Source organism: Hetaerina americana, unplaced genomic scaffold (genome assembly GCF_022747635.1).
Source record: "Hetaerina americana unplaced genomic scaffold, ioHetAmer1.1.p SCAF_7, whole genome shotgun sequence".
In the NCBI taxonomy this organism is placed as follows: Eukaryota; Metazoa; Arthropoda; class Insecta; order Odonata; family Calopterygidae; genus Hetaerina; species Hetaerina americana.
This window is the reverse complement of record NW_027287316.1, coordinates 71,224,984-71,238,591: the sequence shown is the minus strand read 5'-3', so window position 1 is coordinate 71,238,591 and position 13,608 is coordinate 71,224,984. Positions and strand designations below refer to the sequence as shown.

The following is a 13,608-nucleotide window of genomic DNA, read 5'->3' as shown; positions in this document are numbered from 1 at the left end:
AAATTCCCTGTTGTATCCATTCAGCATGATTGTTGACATTTCCCTTTCCTATTAGGTTTATCACCTAGTAACACTAATTTGACAAATATCTGAAAGCTTAAATATTCGTACAATCAAGTGAAATTATAAGCATATTATACATCAAAACAAAGTAAAGTCACGAACATGATCATAGTATCAATAGATATATGTGAAAGTGTCTCTTTCAGAGTAAATTGAGAACACTATTTGAAATAACAGTAGTTCTGTGTATGCATATTCAAAACCACATTCACATATGGTCTACCCAGGCATACCAGCTGGATCACTACATGCCCATGGAAAAAATTAAAATATCAATGAAAAGTTTATATAAATGTCATCACATCTTTTGAGTAATCCCCATTTTGCTTTCCCTTGGGCATTTTTCAGCTAGCATCAGAACCATTAACACTTATATGTAAAATATTTTGAGGGTAAGCTGTGATGTAAATGACATTCAAGCGACTATTGTGTAATATTGCTTCAGACCAACCCCAACATTGACATGAATTCCATGAGAAAATCCAAGACTAACACAACTTTGGAGAATGTTCATTGATGTGACACATATATGAAACTAATGTAATGATTATTTGATTTCATGTTAAATAAGAATGAAATTCAATAGTCACAGAGAGACCACTGCTTCCAATCAAGAAATATCCATAAAACCAGTGTAACAAACTAAAGTAAATCTCACTTCATAAAAACATTATATGAAATTTAAGTATTCAGTGTAGAAGATATAATGCCCCCAGATATATTCCACGATATATCCAGATTATCATACGAATTTACTCACAAATCTCCCACTTGTTTTTGACCAACATAAACAACACGCTATGACAGGCATATGCACAGAGAAATTATCCACACTTATGCATTTACCAGACACTACAAATCAGGGACATTTTTTGGCACATGGCCAATATGTATATTAAAATTTCATAAGTATTGAAGTTCTTGAGTACCTCTGCAGGTCTTCAGGCTTGAGAATGACATCTTACCATTAAATTAAAGATGCAGCATCCAATAGTTTAAGGACTGGCATTTCCGATCACCACAGCAGCTTCATAGGCTGCAATCTTATCAGATCTCATGATCCATTAATCCCTACATATGTTTCAAATCTGGTTTATATAGTAATTACACTCCATTGAATAGGCTGATTTATAGGAAAAATATGATTCATAATTATGTTCGCAATTGATACTGAAATTATTATTATATGGTAATCTACGAGTCAAGGTAGGTTTTTGGGTAGACACAACTACCAAATAAATATTTTGTTCTATTGTTTCAGGCTTCACTTCGTGGAAGTAATTGATATCCATTATTGAAATAGAAAGAAAGACTTGTACTTTTCCACAGATTTTATTATACGGCACGATGCGTTTCACCGATTTGCGGCATCATCAGGTACAAATTTGCAAAACAGACAGAGCAAGCATATATACCCTCAGGACAGAGTGGGGGTGGGGAGGGTTGGAAGGATTTGAGGGGGGTGGGGGCTCGCAGGTGCGTTGATGGATTGTTTTGACCATTTCCAGGCTAATTTCTCGGAGAGGAGTGGGGAGGGGTATGGGAATAATTGCTCATTACAAAGTGTCGTGTTGGGGTTCACCAAGTGCCTTCTAATCTCTAATTGCTCGAGAGCGTCCATTTTTAATCCTTTTGGGAGTGTGTGTAATATCTCTGGGACAAAGTCACTGCTGTGGTTGAATTCTAGTAAATGCTTGGCAAAGAGAGAGTTGTTATTCTGATTTGTGTGACACCTAGCGTGTTCCTTGACTCGTAACTTGATATTCCTGCCGGTCTGACCGACATAAACGCTGTTGCAATCCTCGCATTTCAGTTTATAAATGCCTGATTTGAGAAGGCTATCCTGGGTGTCTTTTCCATTGGCTAGAAGTTTGGAGAGGGTTATGGGTGGGTAGAAGGCTGCTTTGAGTGAGGTGGGTAGGCAGTTGGAAATCCTATATGAAAGATCTCCCAGAAACGGGATCGAGCACCACTTAAAATCTTTAGATACTGCGGGCTGAGATACGAAAATGCTTTTTATGGCCATTGCTTTTTGTTTTTTCCGTAGTAATGTGTCAACTAGTTTGGGGTTGAAACCATTGTTGGTAGCTATATTAGTGATATTCACGAGTTCAATTTTGAAGTTTTTGGGGGAAAGGGGGATGTGTAGGAGGCGGTGGATCATGGAGTGGAGGGCTGCGTGTTTGTGAGAAAAGTGGTGTGCGGAATCATTAGAAATTATATGGGGATGATTATATGATAAGGGGATATGATGGGGATCATATATGATAATTATACGTCAAGTATGCCAGGACCTAAGCTATCTTACTCTACGTCATGTTATTTTTCTAAGTCTAACTTCGTTGGTCTAAGTTCTTTAATGTACAGTTCTTCTATATATTCCTTTCATCTCTCTTGGATGTTTTCTGTGTCAGCTATTATCTTACCCACCTTATCTCTAAGTGTTAGCATAGATCTTCCCTTCTTACTTCCCGATAAAGATTTCATCTTGCTGTAAAGCACAGAAATTTCACCCTTCCTCTGCAAACTTCCCATATCCTCACAATTCGTCTTCCACCATGCGTCTTTTGTTGCCCACCTCAATTTTTCATTTGACCTTTTGTACTTCATTTTGCCTAACTCTGTATTCACATTCTTCCATTTACTCCTCTCAACCATCTTCTTAATCATCTCATCTAAGAAGTTGACAAATCCCCACGAACCACAACATACTGCACCAAATTCGAACTCGGTGCCATTATTTAATAACAACTAAATTGTGGTCAGAGTCCACATCAGCTCCTGGGAAGATGTGCGAATTTATCACACTGTTCCTAAACCAGAGTCTAACCAGAATATAATCTAGCTGGAATAGCTAATAGTATATCCTATCTACCTCTTCCTCCATATGGTTGCTCGGTGGCATGCAATCCTGAACAATGACCAAGTTTGTCGGTTCTGCTTTTATCTCTACTAGTAGTATTCTATCCGTTGCTTGTTCTATGTTGAATACGCTTCTTCCTACCTCTTTATTTAATATAATGGCAACCCCTCGTTAGCTCTCGTCCCTGCCGCTGTATATTATTCTATAATTATCACTCCTGTGATCCCCGCTATCCTTCCATCTCACCTTGCATAGTCCTAAAATATCTATACTTCCCCTTTCCATCTCTCGCTTAATATTCTCTAATTTTTCTGTCCTCGACATTATCCTAAAATTCTAAGTTCCTATTCTAACTAAATTGGTCTTTTTCTTCTGTCCTGCTGCTGTCGGTGTTCCCTTGCAAGGGTTTCGTGGGATGACAACCGAGGAAGCCTTGCCTCCCCCACTGCCGGGCACGACACATGGCTGATTGGGCATAACCCTCTAGTTGCCAGGACTCATATTCTCTGTAGTGTCCATCATATTAGTCTTGAGAATGATAATTGAGGTGGTTTCCCATTGCCTTCCTCAATAGTGTTTTAACGTGACAGCATCACTTATTGGCCACCCCACTGGGGACAGCTGCCTCGCTGAGGAACAGACGCTACATGGACTACCTTTCGTCTGGCTCCTAACCTTCAACCTATCTGGCATAGGTGACCCTAGCATGAGCAATTATTATTACTCCCGCAAGCACAGCTTAAGCGGTCATCAGAACGCACAAGCCCTTCCACCACGTCAAGACTGTAGTCAATGGGAGGGTGAGACTGAAATATCTCTTCTAAAATGTTAATAGATAATATGCAATAAAACAATAAACAAGGACATAAAAATAAGTTTGTTTTTAGCTTTATACGTTGAATTAGGTTTTCATACATATATATTGATGCCTAAATGAATATATGGTATATAAAAATGTCAGTAAGACTGTTGAATACTATAGGACATAGAATAATGCAAGATATTATAGCAAAAATTGGTGTTATTTGGAAAACAATGCAGGTACCCAACAGGAATGTATGCCAAATTCTTCACATGCATCCACCTCAATTGGCTATGCATCAAGCCAACAGAATAAGGCTGTGTTGTTGCATATAATTACTAATGGCTTTTTTCATGTCTATATTGTATTACGTTTGCTATACCATTAAATATGATGACATTTGTGCATGTTTATACAGACCGCACAACTAGTGATCGCATGTTTTCGCATCGCATCAGCTTGGGTGGAATGTGTATCTCGATCCCTACTTGAGGTGCTTTGTGGAGGGCACTTTGAGTGAGTAGGCCGTCCGTCGGATGGGACGTTAAACTGCGGACCCCTTGGCGCCTTTCGTAAAGAGTAGGCTAATGCCGACGCCGGGTTTCTCTCCACCCTTCATCCTTTCCTATCCATCCCCTATGGTGCAAATGACCTTAGCTGTCGGTCGCCTCCCCTCAAAACTACTACTTGGGTGGAATGTTTGAATTCAGTTTTGTATTATTTAAATTATGTATAAAGTACTCAAATAATACTATCTATCATTAAACATAGAATAAATTTTAATTTATTCTTCCTACTACAGGGGGAACCTATACAAAGTACATGGGTTCCCTTGGAATGAGCATGGTGGGTTTTGTGAAAATTTGTGCAAGCCCCTCATTTGGATGCCATGAAATCCTGGCATTTGTCACAATCCTATTGCTGCTTTGAACCCTGACAATTTCTGACTCCCTTCCCCAGTTTATTTATTCAATATTTCCTGTGTTGTGTCCCCTCTTCTCTGCTGTCACAAAATTTCATCCCTTAAGACGTCTCCCAGAGCCACATGTTTGACCTAATACCGTATTGGACTTCCTCCTGAATCCATATTAGTTAACAGATTTTCTTTTGAAGCCTGAGAAGTCTGTGGCATCTTCACATAATTTTCATCCTGGCGTCACTTTCTGTAGCGACGTATTATGTGCTAGGTCCACCTGTAACAGTTGTATTATTTGTGAATGCTGACCATAAGTAGATATCATTCTTGCAAATAGGAATTGTTGAGTAATTTGACAGAGATATGATTTGAGGGATAAACCAGATGATGGCATTATAACAAAAGGCACCCAAGGTTCAAATGAATCTTTAACATTCCATCCAATGTATGACATGTATCTTTAACTGCCTAAATGCACACCAAGTAGGAATTAGGATACCACTGAAATCATCCTGTACCTATCGGGATTCAAATCCCGGGCCTCGGGATGGGAACCAAGTACCCTAGCCACAAAACCCAATACTTCTACATGTACAAGTTTGAAAATGTCACAATGGATTGTCAAGCAATTATATGGAACAAATAAAAGGTTCATCGGTCGCCGTAGCCCGGGTAGAGCGTTGAACTGCTTATCGGAAAGCCCGGGCTCTAAGACCAGGCACCTTCAGCTCCACCCAAGCTGTGTACTAAATCTTCATTGGAAATCATTGCCGGCACAAGGAACTTGCACCTCTACCCGGACGTATGAATTTCACACGCCGTCGGGCTTAGTACTTGGTGAACTTTACCATCACCTATAAAATCGGCCTTCGGGTTGATCCATGCGTTTATATCATGCGCTTTCAAATTTTGCCGATTGACTATCATATAAACACTCATTTTCACTCTTGGTTATAACAGCTTAATTATTGCAAAATGCTTATCTAGAATCTGAATGGATGCCAGCTTTCACACTGCATACATCGTTGGATTCTAATTTGCAAATGACGTCTCAGAATTCACCTTTAATTGCTTTCTGGGAAAGGGGAAACATTAAGGAAAGAGCGCTGAGAAGGCGGCACGTTTAAAAAAGTAGTTAAATAAATCAAACTTAAGCATATATCTCCATTTAATATGGATGATCGACTTTTGAGTTGATAAAAACTTAAAGCAATCCTCTTGCAGAAGTTACACATTTCCAAATCAACAATATTTCGAAGGAATTTCGTATGTGTTGATAGACTTCTTACAGCATAATACAATGTGTATAAATATAATATCATAGCGTACAATAATTATTTTTATATTTAATTACAAGACGCTAACTGTAACAGAAAAATTTCCATTGCTCGAAAAATCTGCAATTAGCCCTTGAACAGCTGAAATTCTGCGAAATACTTTTGCACTTTTGGCTTAGGATAAGGCTTGGTAACGACACAAGTGGGAATATTTTCCGGTTGTTCTATCCAAACTTTATGATCTACCCCTCCTTCTTGTAATGATTTAGCTAATTGGCGAAGACTCTCTTCACTGGGAACCTGAAATTAAATTTGTCCACACAGAAATTAAAAATTAACACAAGCCTTTTTCTGGCTATATTCTCAAGAGTGTACCTGTAGAACCACTTTATGCATGTTGTCCAAGTCTGTCAAGTAGTCCTTTGTATTTTGATCGTGGTAAAACATGTGGGTGACGGAGACACAAGCATGGCAGGCCTGAGCTATGATAGCACCGTAGGGCCACTTCAAAGAAGTTGACAAATCCCCACGAACCACAACATACTGCACTAAATTCGAAGTTGGTGCCATTGGAAGAGGAATTCGATACACTAAGCTATGTCTCAAGTTTAATAAGCACACTCCGTTCACTGCATGTATACGGAAAATACCTTTGAAGTCAATGAACGTAAAGACAACTGACAGTCCTACAATTGCACATGGGCGGTTTGCGACAGTATGAGCCAACAAGATATCACGCCCTCTAACATCGATTTGAAGGAGTCATGGGTTTGATATTCGTTTTTGTTTTGTTGTTTTCTGATGGCTGCCTTTGGTTGAAAAAATGACCAGCAACTATAAAAGCCGGGCAGGGCTTACTATTCAGCATTTTCATTGAGCAGAATTACGTGAATTTAATGTAAAGTAAGTACGGCATTGTCGTCTGATTATATGCTCCTCTGTATCCTTTCTTGAGAAACTGGGAAGGGATTGATCAGTTTCCATGTTATCGGGCAATAGTATTAGTTCATTTCTACGAAGCTGTTTATTAGTACTCCATAAAGGATGATTTTTTTAAATATTTGTATTTCAGGTTAATGTTGAATGCTAACTCGCCGTATTTACTTAGGTGACGTGACATTCTTGCGAAACTTTGTATTCTGATGGCTCTGAATTTTTTGTTGAATCGGCTGAAAGGGTTGATCCTAGTGTTCTTAGGAGTATTCCGCCGTGCGTTATGCTGTTTTAGGCGAAGGAGAAGGAGTTCATCCTGTACACCTATCCCCTTAACGGCTGTTGGAGTGGTTCCAAATAATGTCATATCTTCCAACGAAAGAGAGGTACGCTACCTTTTTTTCCATTTCGTTGTAACTAATAATTACATCCCTATTACATGAAACGGCACCCCGTATTTTTTCTTTTAAGGATGGCCCAGAACTGAGTTGGAATTCCTGGGAAGATAATTCTAGTCCCGATTCAGTTGTTACGGATGTTGGCCAATCTCAATTACCACCTGTAAACTCCATACAACAACAGATCGAATTATATAGGCAGTCTCAAATAAGGCAGCCCAATGATGCTGAAGCAGAACAACCGGCAGACGATTTCTTTCAGGTAATTAAGTGACAATGTTTCTCTGTTGGCCATAAAAATTGACATTTACATTATTTCACAAAAAATGAAGTTTAATAAGTCGCTTTGTCATATGCAATGTAAGAAAAATGTCTACATGACGAGTCCATTAATTGAATTTATGAATTTGGTACTAACAGTAATATCACATTTCAGGATATGGCTCCTAGAATTACTAGGCAGCAGAAGGTATTAATACCTTCGGGCAGAAGAGGCGAAGGAGAGGGACAAGAAGGGTCACCAGAGGTCACTTCAGGTGGTGCAGTATGGTCACCTCGTCTAGCAGTTTCATCTACGGCCTTACCTTTCCCTGTTAGTCATATTAATTAACTTCATAAAAATAATTCTAATTGTTAGACTCATATCTAAATCACTCTTAGCCCTTGCACAATGTGCAAATTTATTTAATTGTTGTTCTAGGCCAAATAACTAATAATTATTGTCTAGTTAATCTAATGGAAACCTTTTCTTGTGACTCATAAATTTGGTGGAACTGCTGGAGGAATACTGATGTGTTAATCAATGGATTTTATCAAGCAACAAAATACCTGGCACATTTACAGCGGCCAATTTAATATTCACCAAATAAACTGAATGCCATGAAGCAGAATAACCTCTTTAAACATAACAAATTAGTAGATTATGGCAAAAAGTATTCCTCAAGTCTTCAAGACCAGAAGTAGCCATTTTTCCAGATTTGATCATTTTGTTATATTTTCAATATATCTATATTTCAGTGGAAATAGTTATCCAATTTTAATATTTTACGTGTGCAAAATGGGATAACAAGATTCAATTTTGAAAATGGGATATATCATTGTGTATTAGCGTAGAATTTTTTTACTTCGTCATGACAATCTAAACCAAGAGTTATCATTCATTGAATTCTAAAATAAAATACCTCACAATTGTGTCAATAATTCAATACATACCTATATATATATAATATATATATATATATATATATATATATATATATATATATATATATATATATATATATATATATAATTTTTGACGAAGCCCATACAATTATGTATTGTTCTATGGCGAATAAAACTATCTATCTATCTATCTATATATATATACACACACACACATATATGTATATATGTATAAAATATATATATATATATATATGTATATATATATATAATATATATATACATCTAATGAAGAGCATCTACTGTGTGTTCCTCTCATATACTTATTGTAAACTTTTAGTCCTTTCTGGAGTTGATACATTTTTATTTATTAACAGGCTAACTCTGAGCTGGAGGTGTGGGATGAAGCTGGACCAGGAAGTACTGGATGGGATGAGGCAGCAGGAGATGAGGCTTGGGAACAAGTTCGTGCATTGAGGCAAGCCAAGAGGGCTGCGGAGCAGCAACGACGCCGGCGAGAGAGGGAAGGGAAAGCGAGGCTTGGTGCCAGGGTTGGGGGGACCAGCTGACAAGGTGTGATCTCAGAACAAAATGCCTTCTTTGGGACTCTCCAATATCTCCAGGACTTGAAAAATGTGGCTTAAAGTCAAAAGCGTCAATGTATCTTCAAAGGAAGATGATGAAGAAGAGAAACACTTGTAAATAGGGCAGCAATTCTGTTTATTTTTCTTCTAACAAAGAAGAGCAGAGTGCCCAGTGCAATGGGAAGAGTCAGGGATAGAGATTGGTTTGGGGAAAGACAATATAGCTTAAAACTTAGGAAGTTATACAAACTGCAATAAGCACACTAATAAGATACAGGTATGCTTCTTTTGTTTAATGTATTTGGGTGCAAATCTTATGGAGCCTTTGTTTTGGAACTTTTCCTCCGTCATCAGCATGAGCTTATGTATCATTGTATGCATTAGCTTGTGGAATTAATGGCAAATATATAGAGCTCTTAATTGCAAGTTTAAAATGAGAGACCAAAGCTATTAAAACTATTTGTACATGAGCGTTATACACAGAGCACTGTTAATAAAGCATGGGCTTTTATGGTGGTGTCCTGGTCTTTATAAAAAAATGTATTCATTTATTCTGAAAGCATGCAAAAATCATTAGATAGCTAATTGTATTGTCATGATGCAAATACATATATATCGGAATGGACATGTGTGTTTATGCATGAGAGTGCAGAAATAATGTTGACTGGTAATTATGAGGTAAGAAAAAATAAAATTCCCAATTGAAAACGAATGTATGTGCCCAAGAATGATGAAAGATAATAAGTATTGAAGAAATTTATGCAAATATACCTATTATTCCAATTTGATGTGAATATTATGATTTGTTCGAAATCTAGTGGCTGTAATCATAGTACCACTGCAGATGCTATTATGATCCATATGGTGCATAAGCTCAACAATTGGAGCATTTGTCTTTTGGGTGACTCTTATTCATACACTGTATACTCTTGTATAGCTTCATCTCATAATGCCCATAAAAGTTGAGTTTTTTCACCTAATATGTAGTTTATCCCAGTGTTCTGTTTTTGGGAGCCATAGATTTTCATCTTGGTTGACATTTTTCATTTCGATATCGCAAAGCTAACAACCAAAGTATGCGCTTGAATTAAATAATTTTCATTTTCCTCTACCAATAGAATCATTTTACCATATTAACGGTAGAATTGAGACAATATAATTTTTTTGAGTTAGAATTTTAATCCCTCAAAGGTGTTTCTCTCCTCCCATTTTATTTTACCAAAATGTTGGTCTTTAAAATTTGAACTATACGAAGTATATACTGTTAAGTAACATTTCCTCCAATTACACAATATGCCTACCAATTTTGTACTTATAAACCAAAAGAATTAATTGCCATATGAAATTTAGTAAAAAAATAAATTATGATTGTTAATCAGATCAGTTAATTTACTTTTGTGAGACATTATTTGGTGTGTCATGTTAAAATATTTGTGGAAATGTCTCTTTATATTACAGTAGAAACCACCTTGCATGGAGTATTAATTTACACAAAATTCAGCCATAGTTCTTTCCTGCTCTTATATTTCTCAGTGTCTATTTTAGAGGAAATTTTTAAGATTTTATTTGTCAATAGTAAACATTTTTCAGTGCTCAGAAAAAGCATTTCATTTTGTTTCAGATTTTATGAAATAGTATTTTTGGCTGGAGTTTCCTAAGACACTAGTTTTCTTATAGCAAGTCTCTAAAAAACTAATCCCAAAACTCAACACAATAGTGAGGCAAGACATTCAAAATTTAAGATGTTGAAATCTTGTGGTGAATAAATAAGAGTTCTCTGAATTTTTATACTACAGTTGTGTGTTTGAATCGGGAAAAAGTTATTCTGATTCTCACCTTGCAAACTCAAAGTGGTAGGAATGTTAGTATGAAATCCATTAAGCATGAATAGCAGAAAAAGCATCAGCAACATTTCAAGTTTAGTGATCTCTACTAAATTAATGTTTCTAACAAGCGTTTTCCCATTGTTCATGGAGTGATTGTGAATATGGATTCAAATATGATATTTAAATTGCTATGAATGTCAAAACTCTTCTACCAACACATACCTATTTCCATTCTTTAAAAAAGTCAGTTTTATCTGACTCAGCTCTGAAAAATTCTCATCTTGAACCATTTAAAAGATAATGGAAACCTTCTATCCTGAGTGAAGACTAACTCCATGGCAAGTTAGGAATAGTCATCCACATATCACCAAAATTGAAAATTGATCACCACTCCTCCCATTATAGAGGTTATTTATTTTCTTGGAAACAGACCTTCAGCCATTTCAAATCTTTCCAGCATTTGTTTATTAATGATGTCTTCATTTTTCGAGTCATAGCAGGAAATATTGTTTTCATCTTGCAACAGTTTAGTCATGTTCCAGATAGAATCTTCAGGTTGAAAGGAATTATTTCTCAGGATTTTAATAACAACTCAAAAATCTAGGGAAATGAAAACTGTTGCCCTCATCTACCAATGGCAGTTTCAAAATATGAACATCATTTTCAAGGTAAAAACACAGTTGTCAACCCAAAGGCTAGTTTGACAGGTAAGTATACAGGTCACCTTACACCGATCCTCACTGCGTGTTAAATGCACTAATTCTGGGTGGTCCAGAGAAAACGTATCAAGTCCATTACTCTTGGTGGTATCAGGCTTGACTAAATGGAATATCAATTTCAAATGAAAGAAGAATACGATGTATTTTCCACAAAACCCCATATTCTCCGTATTCACTTGCTGGTCTAGTAGCGTTACCATATAGCTCTTCTAGGTACTCTTTCCCTCCCTCCTGGTTCTTTTCTCGGGCAATCCATTATTTTACTCTGATAGTGCATACACATACAAAATTTGCCTTATTTCCTGGCAGTGTTTTGATCTCAGCTAATTTAATCTTCAGAAAAAGGTAATGTCATACATGGACATAATTTAATGATTTATCTCATAACTATCCTGTACATACCTAACTTTGTAATTTTATTTTTTTTATAATCATTAGAATGTCTGATTGTATCTTAATTAAGAGATTATAAAATTATATAATCTAATCTTTTATTTGTACTACAGAAGACATTCCTTTATTTAAAATAAACTATGAATACTAGATTAATAAAAATATATCCATAAAGATTAAAAGAAAGATAAGATACAAATATTATGAGCAAATGCTATCATGTGTGTTAGGGAACTTGCAGGGTTAATTTAAGGATTGATATAATAACAGGTAAAAGCCCAATATGATATTTCACTGTCTTCATATTGCTATTATTTTTAGAATTCAAGTGCAATTTTAATTACCGTATTTTCCCATCGATAGCACGTACCCAGAACTTTGTGGTTATCATGAATTTGTATAGATACCGCCCACCCAGGGCTTCATAGTTATCTTGATCATGTCGTGTATCTGTGTGTGTATATACTACATATATTGTGCGTAAAAATGCGTTCATATCCATGCACAAATAGATGGTAATAACCAATGAAATTCATGGAATCATAATTGCCTGTGGCTCTATGTACCGTAAGTATACAGAAGATTAGAGCCAGGTGATTGATATTAATTCCAAGCAACGGAAGGATAAAAAAATAAATAATATTTACAATCCAATATAATATGCGGCCTTTTTGCTTTCTCGCTACGATTCGAAACGAGGCATAGGTTTGTATGCCCTTTTATTTGCTATATAAATAAACTTTCAGCAAATCAAATATAAAAAATAAGAGAATGAATTAAGTAAAATTCTCTCATTTCCATTACTTCGCTTTGTTAGTCTTGGTGCTCAGCTGTTCCAGACACCCTTTAAGTTCTATGAAAGTGCCGCCTTCTTAATGATTGTTTCGATACTGAATTGAATTAAGTTTTGTAATTTAGAATTTTCTCAAGAAAATTATCCAAAGAGAAGGAAATCGTATACAGCAATGTTTAACCTAGAAGTCATCAAAAATGCGAAAGAAAAAGGAAATAGCGAGGCTGCCAGGATTTATCCATTAATAAACATTTTAAAGCAAAGTTATGTTCTAGTTGGGAAAAGTGGATGATTTGTGGTATGAAAAAATATATAATAGGGAAGGATTAAAAGAGTGTCTTATGAAGAAATAAGCCAGTGGATCGTAGAAAGTTGGGAGGGTGTCAAAGGGGCTTGTGTAAGAAAGGGATTTGGAAAAGCTTTAGGCAATATTTCAACGACAGTGCTAGCACAAGAGGAAGAGTTAATTCGGAGGGTGAATTTGGTGATGTGCCTAAAAAGATAATAAATGCACCTAATTAATTTAATTGTGAATCAGGTGATCTACCTTTTCTATAATATATTTACACGTACCTGTATATAATACAACATCTCTATGTATACGTAAAGTACTATGTATTACAATAAAGAAGTAATATGCATTAGAATAAATGGTGTAGAAGTTCTGTTTCTTCTTTTTCTCATGGATTTATGAGATGAAATAACTGTATCAGGAGCAGATATGTATAAAATAGAATGCAATTAGAAAGGCATGCTTCCAGACTAATTTATTTTTTGCGAAACACTTCTATAAATTATTGTGAAAAACGTATGTAAATGTTTGAATTTTTTTTAAATGTCATTACATAATGCGCATCGTAATTTTTTCGATCATCTG

The 13,608-nt window shown here is 36.1% G+C and overlaps 2 protein-coding genes across 2 annotated transcripts; one reads left to right on the top strand and one right to left on the bottom strand.

Annotated features, from left to right (window-relative positions):
- Window positions 1-4,545: 4,545 nt before the first annotated feature.
- On the bottom strand, window positions 4,546-6,654 carry LOC139696704 (putative peptidyl-tRNA hydrolase PTRHD1). The gene is made up of 2 exons (XM_071595539.1): window positions 6,297-6,654; window positions 4,546-6,221 (listed from the first exon to the last, which is right to left on the bottom strand). Exons 1-2 carry the CDS (start codon window positions 6,489-6,491, stop codon window positions 6,048-6,050), a joined length of 369 nt encoding a protein of 122 aa, XP_071451640.1. The 5' UTR covers window positions 6,492-6,654; the 3' UTR covers window positions 4,546-6,047.
- A 46-nt stretch (window positions 6,655-6,700) lies between these two features.
- Window positions 6,701-9,788, top strand: LOC139696703 (receptor-binding cancer antigen expressed on SiSo cells). Its single transcript, XM_071595538.1, has 5 exons — window positions 6,701-6,824; window positions 6,994-7,240; window positions 7,326-7,514; window positions 7,689-7,844; window positions 8,794-9,788. The coding sequence occupies exons 2-5, from the start codon at window positions 7,064-7,066 to the stop codon at window positions 8,983-8,985; spliced, it is 714 nt and encodes a 237-aa protein (XP_071451639.1). The 5' UTR covers window positions 6,701-6,824; window positions 6,994-7,063; the 3' UTR covers window positions 8,986-9,788.
- The last annotated feature ends 3,820 nt before the right edge of the window (window positions 9,789-13,608 follow it).

Excerpts from the sequence above, each read along its gene's own strand:
- LOC139696704 (XM_071595539.1), bottom strand. The coding sequence starts at position 6,491 with ATGGCACCAACTTCGAATTTAGTGCAGTATGTTGTGGTTCGTGGGGAT. Across the intron at positions 6,222-6,296 it reads TGCATAAAGTGGTTCTACAG|GTTCCCAGTGAAGAGAGTCT; the intron begins GTACACTCTTGA and ends ATTTAATTTCAG.
- LOC139696703 (XM_071595538.1), top strand. The coding sequence starts at position 7,064 with ATGGCTCTGAATTTTTTGTTGAATCGGCTGAAAGGGTTGATCCTAGTG. Across the intron at positions 7,515-7,688 it reads CGGCAGACGATTTCTTTCAG|GATATGGCTCCTAGAATTAC; the intron begins GTAATTAAGTGA and ends ATCACATTTCAG. Across the intron at positions 7,845-8,793 it reads CTACGGCCTTACCTTTCCCT|GCTAACTCTGAGCTGGAGGT; the intron begins GTTAGTCATATT and ends ATTTATTAACAG.